Source organism: Lynx canadensis, chromosome C1 (genome assembly GCF_007474595.2).
Source record: "Lynx canadensis isolate LIC74 chromosome C1, mLynCan4.pri.v2, whole genome shotgun sequence".
In the NCBI taxonomy this organism is placed as follows: Eukaryota; Metazoa; Chordata; class Mammalia; order Carnivora; family Felidae; genus Lynx; species Lynx canadensis.
The window spans coordinates 50,267,711-50,281,278 of NC_044310.1; the positions used below are offsets into that span (position 1 = coordinate 50,267,711).

General features: G+C 38.9%; 1 protein-coding gene across 2 annotated transcripts in view; it reads left to right on the forward strand.

Annotated features, from left to right (window-relative positions):
- The window catches only part of PATJ (PATJ crumbs cell polarity complex component), a 363,529-nt gene that overhangs the window by 63,902 nt on the left and 286,059 nt on the right, over positions 1–13,568 (forward strand). For both annotated transcript variants that reach the window (XM_030323890.1, XM_030323891.2), the window contains exons 15-16: positions 3,973–4,107; positions 10,879–11,040. In XM_030323890.1, the coding sequence (XP_030179750.1) occupies positions 3,973–4,107; positions 10,879–11,040 (297 nt within the window). The remainder of the gene's footprint in view (positions 1–3,972; positions 4,108–10,878; positions 11,041–13,568) is intronic.

A 13,568-nucleotide genomic window follows, 5' to 3' on the forward strand; every position in this document is an offset into this window, starting at 1 on the left:
CTAGCACTGACAGTAAATCACACAATGGTCATACTTTTCCTTGGATATATTTCTTTGTATCCTTTACTTGTCATATCAGGATCATGAAAATCCCGCTGCTCATTAACTTTGTCAAGTTAAATAGGACCCCCCTCGCAAAGCGCATTGAATAAGCATCAATAAAGCATAACATGTGATGTGCGTGAAGGCATCAATCATCTGTCTGTTGCACCCACTTCTGTCATTTTCGCACTTTCTGCTCTCTAAGAACTCAGAATACCAAAGGGGTGGACAACTGAAAGAGACAGATGAAACGGTTGATTTGTTTAGTTGCTAAATGCAGCTGGGACAGGTAATTAAACAGTCCTGCTCCCGCAGAGAAGCCTGCAGCAATGTAACATGAAGTCTCAAAAACCCAGCTGTACTCAGATTTAGATTCAGAACTAATATTAGGTAGGCCTCTTTTAGATTGACAGATTTCATAAACATCGTTTCTGGTTTATTTGTTCAGCGTGATTGAAGATGGAGCATGTGTGTTTTGCTCATGGTTTAAGTTTCTAGGGAGCATGTACTGTTTATAGACATCTGGGAGAATAGCCTAGAAGGGCACAGCCCTGTTATCTGGAAGGTGAGGGATTCCATGGGCGACCCTCTGTTGTTCCTCTATGCTCCAGTCTGTTCCTGACTTGAACTGTTTCGTGGATTTGGGGAGTGGGGTCAGCCATGTGAATAGATCAGGATTAGTAAGGGGGCAGGATGAGGAGATTGGATCAGTTTCTTCCTTAACCCTTTTCTTTTTTATGGGCACCTATTGTTATGTAAGTAACTGATCTGTGTGTACAGTAACGTCTTTGGGGCATTTCTATGCAGAAATTGCTATCACCGTCAGTTGCTTGAGTACAAATTTAGCAATTATCTTCTTCATTGACCTTCTACAAGCAGTCCCCTGGCAGGCTTTTTGTAGGGCAGGTGCATTCTTACCCTTCAATTTTTACCGCAAATGTCCCTGACTTTGAAACCTACCCCGACCAACTTTCCAAACTGACCTCCACCAGTTGTGTGTGGTGTCTTGACTCTGACTAGCTCCTTCATGGCGCTTATCACAATTAGCAATTATTTGCTTTTCATTTTTTTGTTGGTGAATTGTTTTTTTGTTTGTATCTGTTTGCCATCTTGTTTATTGTGTTTCACAATGGATATTAGTGCCGGGGGCGAAGGTCAAGACTGTTTCTTTCATTCACCTAATGATTCCAACTCATAACTCAAATCCTTGTACATAGTTTACATCCTATAAATATATGCTGGATATGATGTCCAGACTAGATTGTAGATTGTGGTATGCTGGTAAATGTCTAGCTCTCAAAACAAAAATCAAAAACCAGCCCAAATTTGTAGCATTTACCAGTATCCATGGTGTTAATAATCCCACCATGGCAGATTTCAAGCTACCAAAATGACATCATGGACTGCTGAGCTCCGAAACAATTCACAATAGCACTTCAGTGTTTCCAATTTCTCTGTGGGAACAGGACTGTTTAACTGCCTCACTCAGCTTTATTTTGCAGCTCAACATATCCACCATTTCATCTGTCTCTTTCAGTTGCTCACTCCTTCAGGATTTTCTAAGTTTTTTTTTTAACTTATTTTTTAATTTACATCCAAGTTAGTTAGCATGTACTGCAATAATGATTTCCGGAGTAGAATCCAGTGATTCACCCCCTACATATAACACCCAGTGCTATCCCACAGGTGACTTCCTTAATGCCTCTTGCCTATTTAATCCATCCCCCACCCACAACCCCTCCAGCAACCCTCAGCCTATTCTCTGTATTTAAGAGTCTCTTATGTTTTGTCCCCCTTCCTGTTTTTATATTATTTTTGCTTCCCTTCCCTTATGTTCCTCTGTTCTAAGTTTTTAGACAGAGAGTATTTCCACTGTACGTGTATAACAGAAGTCCCTTAAAGGAGGTAAAGTGTGGTAAAAATAATCAGGAAGTGATGGATTTTGAATACTTATTGCATTTGTCTTTAATATTATTTAATTGTAGTTGTATAGAATTTTCAATAGCTAGCTTACAAAATTCCTGAAAATTGAACAGTCTGTTCTTACAAGTAATCTTCGCATCGTAGAGACGACCTGTGGGTGGATCCGCTGACCACTCTCTGCGCTAGTGTTTGCCTTATAAGCAAAGGGAGATGGTCGGCGGTTTCTTATTACAGACAGATTCGAGAGTTTTTATTAACTTTTTACTAGTGAAAATAAAAAAAACGCTGAAAAACTCACACATGCGTACACATACACTAATAATAAGGAAACTATGTCTCCTTCCTTCTTCAAGGATGTGCATGACTTGGTGCAATGACTAGACAGGAGGATGAGGTGGCAACAGTGAGAAATAAGTCACAGAATGGGAACAAGAATAAAAACAATGTTAACCCTTCATTTAAAGTGCTGGAACATCTTTTTTTTTTTTTTTTTTAATATTACAAGTAAAAATTTATTGACCCTGAGAAAGTACTTCTATTTTGATGTTGCTTCTCACTTATCACAGGAATTACTTCCCAAAAAGAGTGCTGGAACATCTTCATGCCAGAGATGGTGGTAGATCCTGAAGTGCTCGGTGGTCAAGAGCACTTAACTTTCAGAAAATTAGCCCAGGGCTGGAAGTCCCTCATGCCTGTTTTAAGTCCTTGAGGTCTTAGTCCTTAACACTGTTTGCCAGTTCACATTTGTCTGTGTGTATATGGTGGGAAGGAAATGAGCCCCAGATGGTGTCTGAAGAAAGGCCTGTAGATCTCTGGGGACTCAGAGCAGATGTCTACGGGGAGGTGACAAACTCAGAGATAAGGGATTACAGAGAATAGGATATAGGAAGGAAGGAGCCATGTTATGGATGCATTGCCACATTCTGTAGGGTTTTCTCCTTAAATGTACAGTTAGAGGTGGGCTGGTACTTTTAGAGAAATAGACTATTGATATAAGAAATATAAACCATAATTAGTACCATGTAACCACATTTGAGTTTGTAGCCACAATGAGAAATCATTAGCTCCATCTTTGAAAGTCAAGGGAGTGGATTTGTTAGTGCCTTTTTGACCTTTACAGCCAACAACACTGAGTCTCATTTCTTTACTTAGACATTGGCTAGAATTTCTTAACCTTTGACTCATCTGAGCCCATATGAATTCTTTTAAGCCAACGGCATCAATCCTAGGATGGAATAATGATTGCCTTCCTTATTACATAACTACTCTTCCCAAACTGGAACTTGTTCTCACTTAAGTTGGTGAAATGGGAAAGAAGTTCTTTTTTTTTTTATTTTTTTATTTTTTTGCTTTTGTTTGTGGAAAAGGAGTTCTTGAGTGAAGTGCCATTTTTCACAGATTAATTCAAAACCACATGAGCCCATGTTTAGTACCCGGTACTATTGTAGGGCCTGAGGTTATAGAGAGAACATACAGACTTTGCACTTAACCAGGGGGGAGCAATCAAGAAAATAGAAATTATAAACAGCGTAGGTTGTGAGTTGTGAGAGAGGTGTGTACAAGGTGGTCTTAGACCCCACACAGAGGCACATTAACTTTGATATTAGGAAGAGCTTCCTGGAAGTGACACTTACACTGGAAGTGTGAGTGGAAATTAGGTAATAAAGAGGAACTAGAATGTTCTGGGAGATGGGAAGCCCTGCAGAAATGTGAAACACTGAATATATACTGGAAACTATAGAAGGTTTGGAATGCCTGTTGCTTCGAATTGAAGGCAGGACTTTGTCTCTCCATTTCTAGGGAATCTGAAAGGAAAAGAATAAGAACAAGCAAACAAATGTTGCATATGTTATTGGTGATTAGTTTTCCCATTATTGTCCTCTACTGGGATCTTCGTGATCTGATTTAAGAGGTGGGGCTTTCATGCCAAAATAACACTTGACAGAGGGATTAACAGTTGGATATGCCCTTGTCATGTTTGATGTTACTGCTTGTGTTTTGCTACAGTTGCTGCCCATTCACACTCTGAGACTTGGCATGGAAGTGGATTCCTTTGATGGACACCACTATATATCTTCAGTTGTTCCAGGTGGTCCTGTTGATACACTGAAACTTCTGCAGCCAGAGGATGAGCTTCTTGAGGTAAAATTTCTGAGAGATAAAAGACAGGACAGGAATTTCTAAGTTGTAGGAAGATGTATTTTTACCAGAAATTCACTGAGTTTACATTACTTCCAATGTAATGTGAGCTACTTAGGTTGAAAAATACTTGGGGACTATTGTTAACAATACTGTGTTGTATACTTGAAAAATCACTATAAGAGTAGATCTTCATGTTCTCCCCACACATACACAAAATGGTAACTATGTGAAGTGATGGATAAGTTAACTAACTTTATTGTGGTAATCAATTTGCAATATAGGTGTATGTGAAATCATCAATTTTACACTTTCAACTCACACAGTGTTATGTGTCAGTTATATCTCAATAAAACTGGGAAAAAAATGAAATAAAATGAAGGCAAAGAAAAATACAGCCTGTGTAATGACAGTTCATTTCCCTGTCATTTGGAAGTCCTGAGATATTCTTTTGAGTGCTTATTTAAGTCATTGAGAAAAAAGGCTAATGGCCTGTTTTAGTTTTATAGCATAATTTCTTTGTTTTAGCAAATTTTTTTTAAAGATTTGAATCCCTACACCTTGTTTGCAGTATATGGTCCCATTCATTTGCAAGTTTTATTGGTTATTTCTAATAAGAATTAAGCTAGCTGGATGACTTCAGGCTTATGTATTACTGAGTGGTATTTGTATGGTCTCCTTGGGATTTGCTCACACAACATGGCAGCCTCAGTGGGCTCACTCAGGCTCCCCAGCCTGTCTTCATTTAGAGCAATTCTACAGCACTACTGCTTTGACAAGACTTTCTTGAGAGATTTTGTTAAATTGGACAGTTCTATAGGTAACACAAAAAAAACCAAACAATATTGAATCCCCTAATTTCACAGACAAGAAAATAAGTCATTGATTATTTCCAACTTTATATCCTCATAGCATGATGACTTTAGTTCATGTCTTCTAACTCCCATTTCACTTTTTTCAAATACATCACGCTACTTCCTAAGCTCCAAAAAAAAGTTAGTGGAGGGCAGGGGATGTGGGGAATGTCACACTTAGAGAAGGCTATGTAAAAGAGGGTTCTCCCAAGAGTTAGAAACCACAGGAAGCCCTCAGTTGAGCTTAATGGAATCAATCTTGTAGCCTTAGCCAAGATTAGACTCCCATGGGCCTTGATTTTAGAGATTTCTTTCTAAAGTTTATGTTTATGCAAAGTGAAATGACAAGGGTAGCAAGTAAGTTTGTTGTTCAATGCAACTGCATTTTTTAGCAGTGTCTGGCCACCTGGAGAAGAATGTTGGGAATTCTGGACTGACTTTTGAGGTCAGAGGGAAAGCTGCTATGACTGGTTGTTGTATTCTGTCATAAGCAAGGGAGGGCAAGATGTTGGAGTCCTGTTTTAAGATGTAGTAAGTTACAGGGTCCCTGGAGGGCTCGGTTGGTTAAGCATCTGACTTCCTCTCAGGTCATGATCTTGCAGTTTGTGAGCCGGAGCCCTGTGTCAGGTTCTCTGCTATCAGTACAGAGGCCACTTCAGATCCTCTGTCCCTCTCTTTCTGTGCCCCTCCCCTATTTGTGTGCGCTCTCTTTCCTTATCCCTCTCTCTTTCTCAAAATAAATAAACTTAAAAAAAAAAGATGTAGTAAATTGCTTATTTTTAGAAGTGCTCAAGTAATCATACTGAGATGCTTACTGCAGATTAATGCCCTTGGGTTTTACTTACATGACTCAGGGTTTTTTGTTCTTTGCTTATTGTTTTGGTTTTTGTTTTGGTACTGAGGTCATATCTTTCTATTCTGATCGTCAGGGCATGTAGTATAGCTTTATGGATACCACACATGATAATCTGGAGATTGGAGACCATTTCTTTTTAATTTTTTTTTAATGTTTATTTATTTTTGAGAGCAAGAGAGTGTAAGCCGGGGAAGGACAGAGGGAGAGAGAGAGGGAGATACATACAGCATCTGAAACAGGCTCCAGGCTCTGAGCTGTCAGCACAGAGCCTGATGCGGGGCTTAAACTCATGAACCATGAGATCGTGACCTGAGCCGAAGTCGGACACTTAACTGACTGAGCCACCCAGGGTCCCCTGCAGACCATTTCTTTTTTTTTTTTTTTATAAATTTTTTTTTTTCAACGTTTATTTATTTTTGGGACAGAGAGAGACAGAGCATGAACGGGGGAGGGGCAGAGAGAGAGGGAGACACAGAATCGGAAACGGGCTCCCGGCTCCGAGCCATCAGCCCAGAACCTGACGCGTCACGGACCGCGAGATCGTGACCTGGCTGAAGTCGGACGCTTAACCGACTGCGCCACCCAGGCGCCCCCCTTGCAGACCATTCTATAATATGAAGTGAGTTTTGTTTTTGTTTTTGTGTTGTTTTTATTTATTTTTAAAGTTTTTGTTTTATTTTTTTAATGTTTTATTTATTTTTGAGAGCACGAGCAGGTGAGGGACAGAGAGAGAGGGAGCCCCAGAATCCAAACAGATTCCAGGGTCTGAGCTGGCAGCACAGAACCCAATGTGGGGCTCAAACTCACAGACCATGAGATCATGACCTGAGCCGAAGTCGGATGCTTAACTGGCTGAGCCACACAAGGCACCCCTATGTTGTTTTTTTTTTTTTTTTTATTTTGAGAGAGATCATGCCTGAGTGGCGGAAGAGGCAGAGAGAGAGAGGATGAAAGAATTCCAAGCAGGCTCTGTCCTGTCAGTGCAGAGCCAGACATGGGGCTTGATCTCACAAATCATGAGATCATGACCTGAGCCAAAACCAAGAGTCGGCTCCTTAACCAAGTGAGCCACCCAGGTGCCCCTATAATATGTAGTTTTTAGGTATTATTGAGAAATGAGAGATTTTTGTTTGGAGAGAAGTGGAATTAGTAAAAATCAGTATGATGCTCTCTTTTTTTTGTGAGAAAGATACATACATTGTACACCTGAAACTAATGTAATGTTGTATATCAACTACAACTTAAAAATTTTTAATTCCAGTGTAGTTAACATACAGTGTTTTGTCAATTACGATTAAAACAAATACAATAAATTACTTTTTCTCCAAGAAAAAAATGTATATACATAACAGAATTTGCCATTGTAACCATTTTTAGTGTATGACATTAAGTATGATTCACTATTAGTATATGGTAGGTGATAAAGAAATATTGGCAAGTATGGAGCAAGTGATTCTGGCCATCAGCTGAGTCCTCTGAGCTTTAGCCGATTAGAATCCCATGGGCCTTTCCTCTTATAACAGAATGTGGTATAGTAAGGTAGTATACTTTCTTAAGTATAGTTTTCTGGTGAAGAAACTGGAAATAGGGAATGAAAGATAGGTTTGAAGTCAGAAGAGCTGTTCTGGTTTTGAATTTGCCACAGCTTCACCATGTGTCCTTTGACATGTCAACTTTTTTGAGAATTGTTTTTTCATCAATAGATGCCTACCTCACCATAGTTTTTGTAAGGATGTAATGGAATATTAACTTTTTTTTTTTTTAACATACCGTGTTTTATTAGTTTCAGGTGCACAATATAGTGATTCAACAATTCATACATCACTCAGTGCTCAAGACAAGTGCACTCCTTAATCCCCTTCACCTATTTAACCCGTCCCCCACCCCTCCCCTCTGGTAACCATCAGTTCTCTATATTTAAAAGTCTCTTTCTTGGGGCCCCTGGGTGGCTCAGTCGGTTGAGCATTCAACTTCAGCTCAGATCATGATTTCATGGTCCATGAGTTCGAGCCCTGCATCGGGCTCTGTGCTGACAGCTCAGAGCCTGAAGCCTGCTTTGGATTCTGTGTCTCCCTCTCTGCCCCTCCCCTGCTTGTGCTCGCTCACTTGCTCTCTCTCAAAAATAAACATTAAAAAAAATTTTTTTAAAGAGTCTGTTTCTTGATTTTTCTTTTTTTCCTCTTAGCTCTTTTGTTCTGTGAATTCCATGTGAGTGAAATCATATGGTACTTGTCTTTCTCTGACTGACTTATTTTGCCTAGCATTATACTCTCTAGCTCTAACCATGTCATTGCCTAAGATTTCATTCTTTTTTATGGCTGAATAATATTCCACTGTATGTATACCACATCTTTATTCATCAGTCTATGGACACTTGGGCTGCTTCTATAATTTGGCTATTATAAATACTGCTGTAAACAGGGGAGTAGATGTATCCCTTTGGATTAGTGTTTTTGTATTCTTTGGGTAAATATCCAGTAGTGCCATTGTTGGATTCTAGTGTATTTCTATTTTTAACTTTTTGAGGAACCTTCATACAGTTTTCCACAGTGGCTACGTTCATCCATGTAAACTTGAAAGCATAATCTCACGGTGAGATCTTGGCAGTATTATCACTGTGAAAAGGCATAAACAATCTTGATGGGATAAGATGAATGAGGATTGAATGAGGTAATGCAGTGGGACAATACTTGTACAGTATTATGTACTCTGCAAATGTGTATGTATGTGTTTTCTAATCACAAAATCTGAGTAATTGAGACTTGATGCCACTTAAGAGGGTCTCCACTTGGAGGGCCTAGAGAAATACTGTGAACTCTAAAATAAAAGTTGGCTTATTCTGAATAATCAAACATAGAAATAAAAAAAAAAGCTGTCTAAAGTTAGCCAATAAACTCTTGAACTTTGTGTGTGTGTGTGTGTGTGTGTGTGTGTGTGTGTGTGTGTGTGTAATGTAGCATACTCCTTAGAGCTTAAAACCAGAAACACAAATGTGCTTTGGGGTTAGAACATTGTGCCAAGTCTCAGCCCAGAGCAGCTATTTACAGCAGCCATAAATCCTCTTAGATAGGAATTGGTAATGGGAAATGTGACCAATCCCTTTAGCAGTAGAGAGTAGTGAGGAGGACTACCAGGCACCTGCTGTAATAATTGGAGACAATTCAAATGAATAAATAATGAGCTAAATAAATATTTAAATGTACTCCAAGATAAAAACCTGAAAAGTGATTTTCTAATTTGTTGAAGTAATGTGAAACACAAACTAATACTTGCATATGGGTAGAATTCCTGCTTTGGTTATATCTGCTTGCTTTATTTCCAGTACAGGGTACTACCCATTTGGGTGATTTTAGAACTTCCTGTATTTGTGGCACCAGTTGGCACTGTGGACATGATATGACCTGTGAAGGTTGACTGTCAGTTCTTCCAAGGGAAAACCTTTATTAGCTGTTGAACTTGCTGTCCCCTGGCTCCCTTTCATCAGTCATAAAGTCTTGGGAGACGGTATTTACTTTCCTACTAGGACTAGCTCCCTGAAGCACATATGGGTCTCTTTACTAGGTGGTGATTTCTCTGTAAATAATTAGGAGGCAGAGAGATGGCGTCCAGCCTGATCGCTAAGTATTGTATGTTGCAGGCCTGAGAATAGTTCCCAGGGATGATTGACTTGGGGCTCAGGCAGCTGCTGATGAGATACTTACAATGACTCACAGTGTCATATTGTCTGAGAATGACAGATTTTGTGCAAAGGTTTCTTCTCCCAGGAAGTCAGCCCCTCCAGTTATGTGGACATTAACACTGCACCTGTCAGAAATTAATGCCAGACCAGAGGTAACTTTAAAGCTAATAATGTTGCGGAACCCTCCCAGGAAGGTAGGAGTCCAGTCCAGATGTGAAAAGGTGATTTGATGCCTGGATGTATTCATGCCTCAGCTTTGAGGGAGTAGCAGACAGGTCAGCTTTTGGTGGCATTTAGTCAGAACTGGGAGAGCTCCTGGAGCTTAGGTCATATATATAAAAAGTTAGAATAGGTTTATCTTTCTAAATCATCTTTGGTGTAACATATTGTGACTATGCACTAAAATAGGAAATTTAGGAAATTTTTTGGTGGTAAGCACTAAGCATTAGTAAGGAGTAGTTGGTTATCTTTTTGTTTTTTTAAACATATGGGACACCCAGGGGCGCCTGGGTGACTCAGTCGGTAAAACATCAGACTTCGTCTCAGGTCGTGATCTCATGGTCTGTGAGTTCGAGCCCTGCATCGGGCTCTGTGTTAACAGCTTGGAGCCTGAAGCCTGCTTCAGATCCTGTGTTTCTCTGTCTCTGCCCCTCCCCCACTTGTGCTCTGTCTCTCTTTCCCTCTCTCAAAAATAAAGAAAAAAGAAAAAAAAGCAACTTAAACACATGGGACACACAAAAAGCAATTGGAAAACTGGCACACTTCCTGTACTTGATGGCTATGTCACAGCATGTAAGAATAGAATAGAGGCACGCTTATACGTATTTCTTTTTGATCGACAGGGTTTTTCTAGGATTTTCTAGTTTATGGCATGTGAAAAAAAATTTTGACAGCTGAGTATCCTAGATTTTGTTACCTACACATTATAAGCTGAGCAGGTTTTAATTTTAGCCTTAAATTTAGTGTTAGTATCTGTTAGTGGTGTTTTTATGAAATGAAAAAGCACAAGGAGACCATCTTAGAAAGGTTATCAATGATGTTTAATATTTAAAGAGAGATGTGTAGATGACAGAATTCAACATTGGAGTCTAGAAAAGAGAAACCATGGAGGTGTGAAAAATTAGGCACATCACTTGTAATCTTCACACGTTATACTTTGTTCACTGAAATTCAGTCAAGGTTCAGCTTTAATTTTTATGCATTTAGTTTTGTACATTTATGCATTAGTTTTTTATGTTTGGTTACTGCTAAAATAACGTGAATACATTTAAACCCTTTGTTCATAGGAAAAATAAAATAATACTGTTTTGATTCTGATGTAAGCATGGGACTTTGGTTTTTTCATTGGGGCCTCCTCAGTTCTGACTTGTCCCTTGACTTTCTAGGTCAATGGTGTGCAGCTCTATGGGAAATCTCGCCGAGAAGCAGTCTCCTTTCTCAAAGAAGTGCCACCTCCCTTTACCTTGGTTTGCTGTCGACGACTCTTTGATGATGAAGCCTCTGTAGATGAACCAAGGACCACTGAAGCCTCTCTTCCCAAGATAGAGGTACAAACTGAATATGGTTCCCATATGCGGTTCCCATAGGAATGCCTGTTCATCCAGGATGCCCTGGAGAGAGTATTTGGATAGGAAGGGAGGGGAGACACTTCTTCCCTCTTTTATATGACTAAAGTAGCACTTACAGGCAACAATGCATAGCTTTTCAAACTGTTACTTTTCATTTAACATCATAAAACTTTTTTTTCTTCCTTTTTTAATTTTTTTAACTTGAAATGGTGGAGATATTAACATGCATGCACTTTGATTTTAGAGAACTTTTTTTTTTTTTTTTTTAAGTAATTTCCTGGGCTCATTACTTCTGGATCCCAGTTCAACTCAGTTCATCTTAAGTTTAAGATGGTGATGAGTGTTAAATATCTAATGGACTTCCCTTTTTCAGAGCCTTAAAAATATGAAGATCTATGACCGGTTTTGAAGTGAGTAAAAATTGCTATAAAAGCCTTCAGAAGGTCAGAGAAGAATATAACATTTTCTGTGTTTTTGGTACTCTTTTTTTGTTTTGTTTTGTTTTTTAATTTTTTTTTTATTTTAAAGAACATTGTGATTATGAAAACAGTTTTAAGCACATGCTTTGCCATTTTATGCCATTTGTAACCTCATCTTTCATGTCACTTTCCCTACCCCTCCCCCCTTTCCAGACTCTTACAAATTATAATTCTATTAACACCAGTTTACATACACAGAGCCTTTCTTTTACCTGCCTGTGGTCTGAATTTCAACATATATGGACTCTAATTGTGCCTCTACCACTTAATGATTGTGAATCTTGGAGCAGATAACTTCCTTTGAATATTCATCTTCTTTTGAAAATTGGGGATGCTTATAGTACTTACCACTCTCATCAGTTTGTGTGAGAGGGAAATGAAATACTATGTGCACAGTTCTTAGTGCAATGCCTTCCACGTGGAAAGTGCTCAGGAAAAGTTAACGATAGCTCTTGACTCTTCCAGTCCACCCATCTTTGTTTGCTAATTTCCTAAAGTATGTAAGAGGCTAGCACTGTCGTAGGTCACAAAGTCTTTCATGTGACGTGACAACTCCGCTCCCGTGGGCAGAGCCATATCTTAAAATTAATTTGTGTCTCGGGGCGCCTGGGTGGCTCAGTCGGTTAAGCGTCCGACTTCGGCTCAGGTCACGATCTCACTGTCTGTGAGTTCGAGCCCTGTGTCGGGCTCTGTGTTGACAGCTCAGAGCCTGGAGCCTGTTTCGGATTCTGTGTCTCCCTCGCTCTCTGACCCTCCCCTGTTCATGCTCTGTCTCTCTCTGTCTCAAAAATAAATAAGCGTTAAAAAAATTAAAAAAAAATTAATTTGTGTCTCATAGTGTTTTTATTCTGTACTGGGTGTACAAGAATTGCCCTGCCCATTATTGATTATTGATTATCTTTTTTTTTTTAATGTTTATCTTTGGTAAAATCTATTTCAAAGAAGAGACTCGAATCACTTTTGTGATTCTTACTATCGTACTAAAATTCAGTGTGGATGAGGGCTTACCTCTAAAGGTTGATAAAAATGCCTTTAATCAAATCTTACAGGGTGTGTAAATCACCAACCCAGCTTGCTGACTCTGTGCTCCCATCTGTCATCCTTTACCACAATGGGTAAACAACAGCTTTGAATTATTCTAAATGTCAACCTTGCTGCCCATTAGTTGATTGCTTTCTATTCTGTAAATACAGAGTTAGGCAGAATTGATTCTATCAGAGTGATATATCTCAGGTTGGAGTATAATATCCTACATACCTTAGATGCCTTGAAATTTCTGTAAGCTTAGGTTTTATAAGTGTATGCGGTTTCTTAAAATCCTGGCTTTCTTTTCCATCTGTCTTTTTTTTTTTTTTTTTTTTCCATTTATCCCTATATCATCTTAGGTTCTTAAACCTTATCTGGTTAGACAACTTAGCCAAAATTCTAATGCTCATTAATCATTGAGGATATTAAATGCACAGCAAAACATCAATCATATCGTATTAGTTATTGGAACTTTACTTTTTTGGAAGGTATAATGTTTTCTTTTTAAATATCATTTCCTCACATCAGACTGATATATACAGAGGTTACTGATTCAGTGAATCCCCCTAATTTCAAGTTTTGTAATTCAAGAACCCAGAAATTGTTCCCATGTTTCGATTCAATCCACCATGAATTGAGTATTGACTTTCCATGTCCTGTGGGGACAGTTTGAGATCTGGACCAACCCTAATTTTAAAAATGTTTTTGTACTTGCTCTGGTGCCTTGCTCTTCCACATTAGAGGGGCCCCCTCCCTTTGATTTCATTAAATGGATTTTCTTATGCAAGTCACTCAAAATTACATTCATAGGAACGATGCACTTTGATTTTATTTACTAAGAGCACCCAAAGTTTTAAGAAGTCTACTTTGAAAAATTAGTCCATAGCTTTATTTAGAAAGTTTCAAGGGAAATGCAAAGATGGATGATTTGTTAATGTATTGAACAAATATTTATCAAGCGCCTAGTGCACGCCAGGCTGTATTGTGGGCTGAGCAGATAAC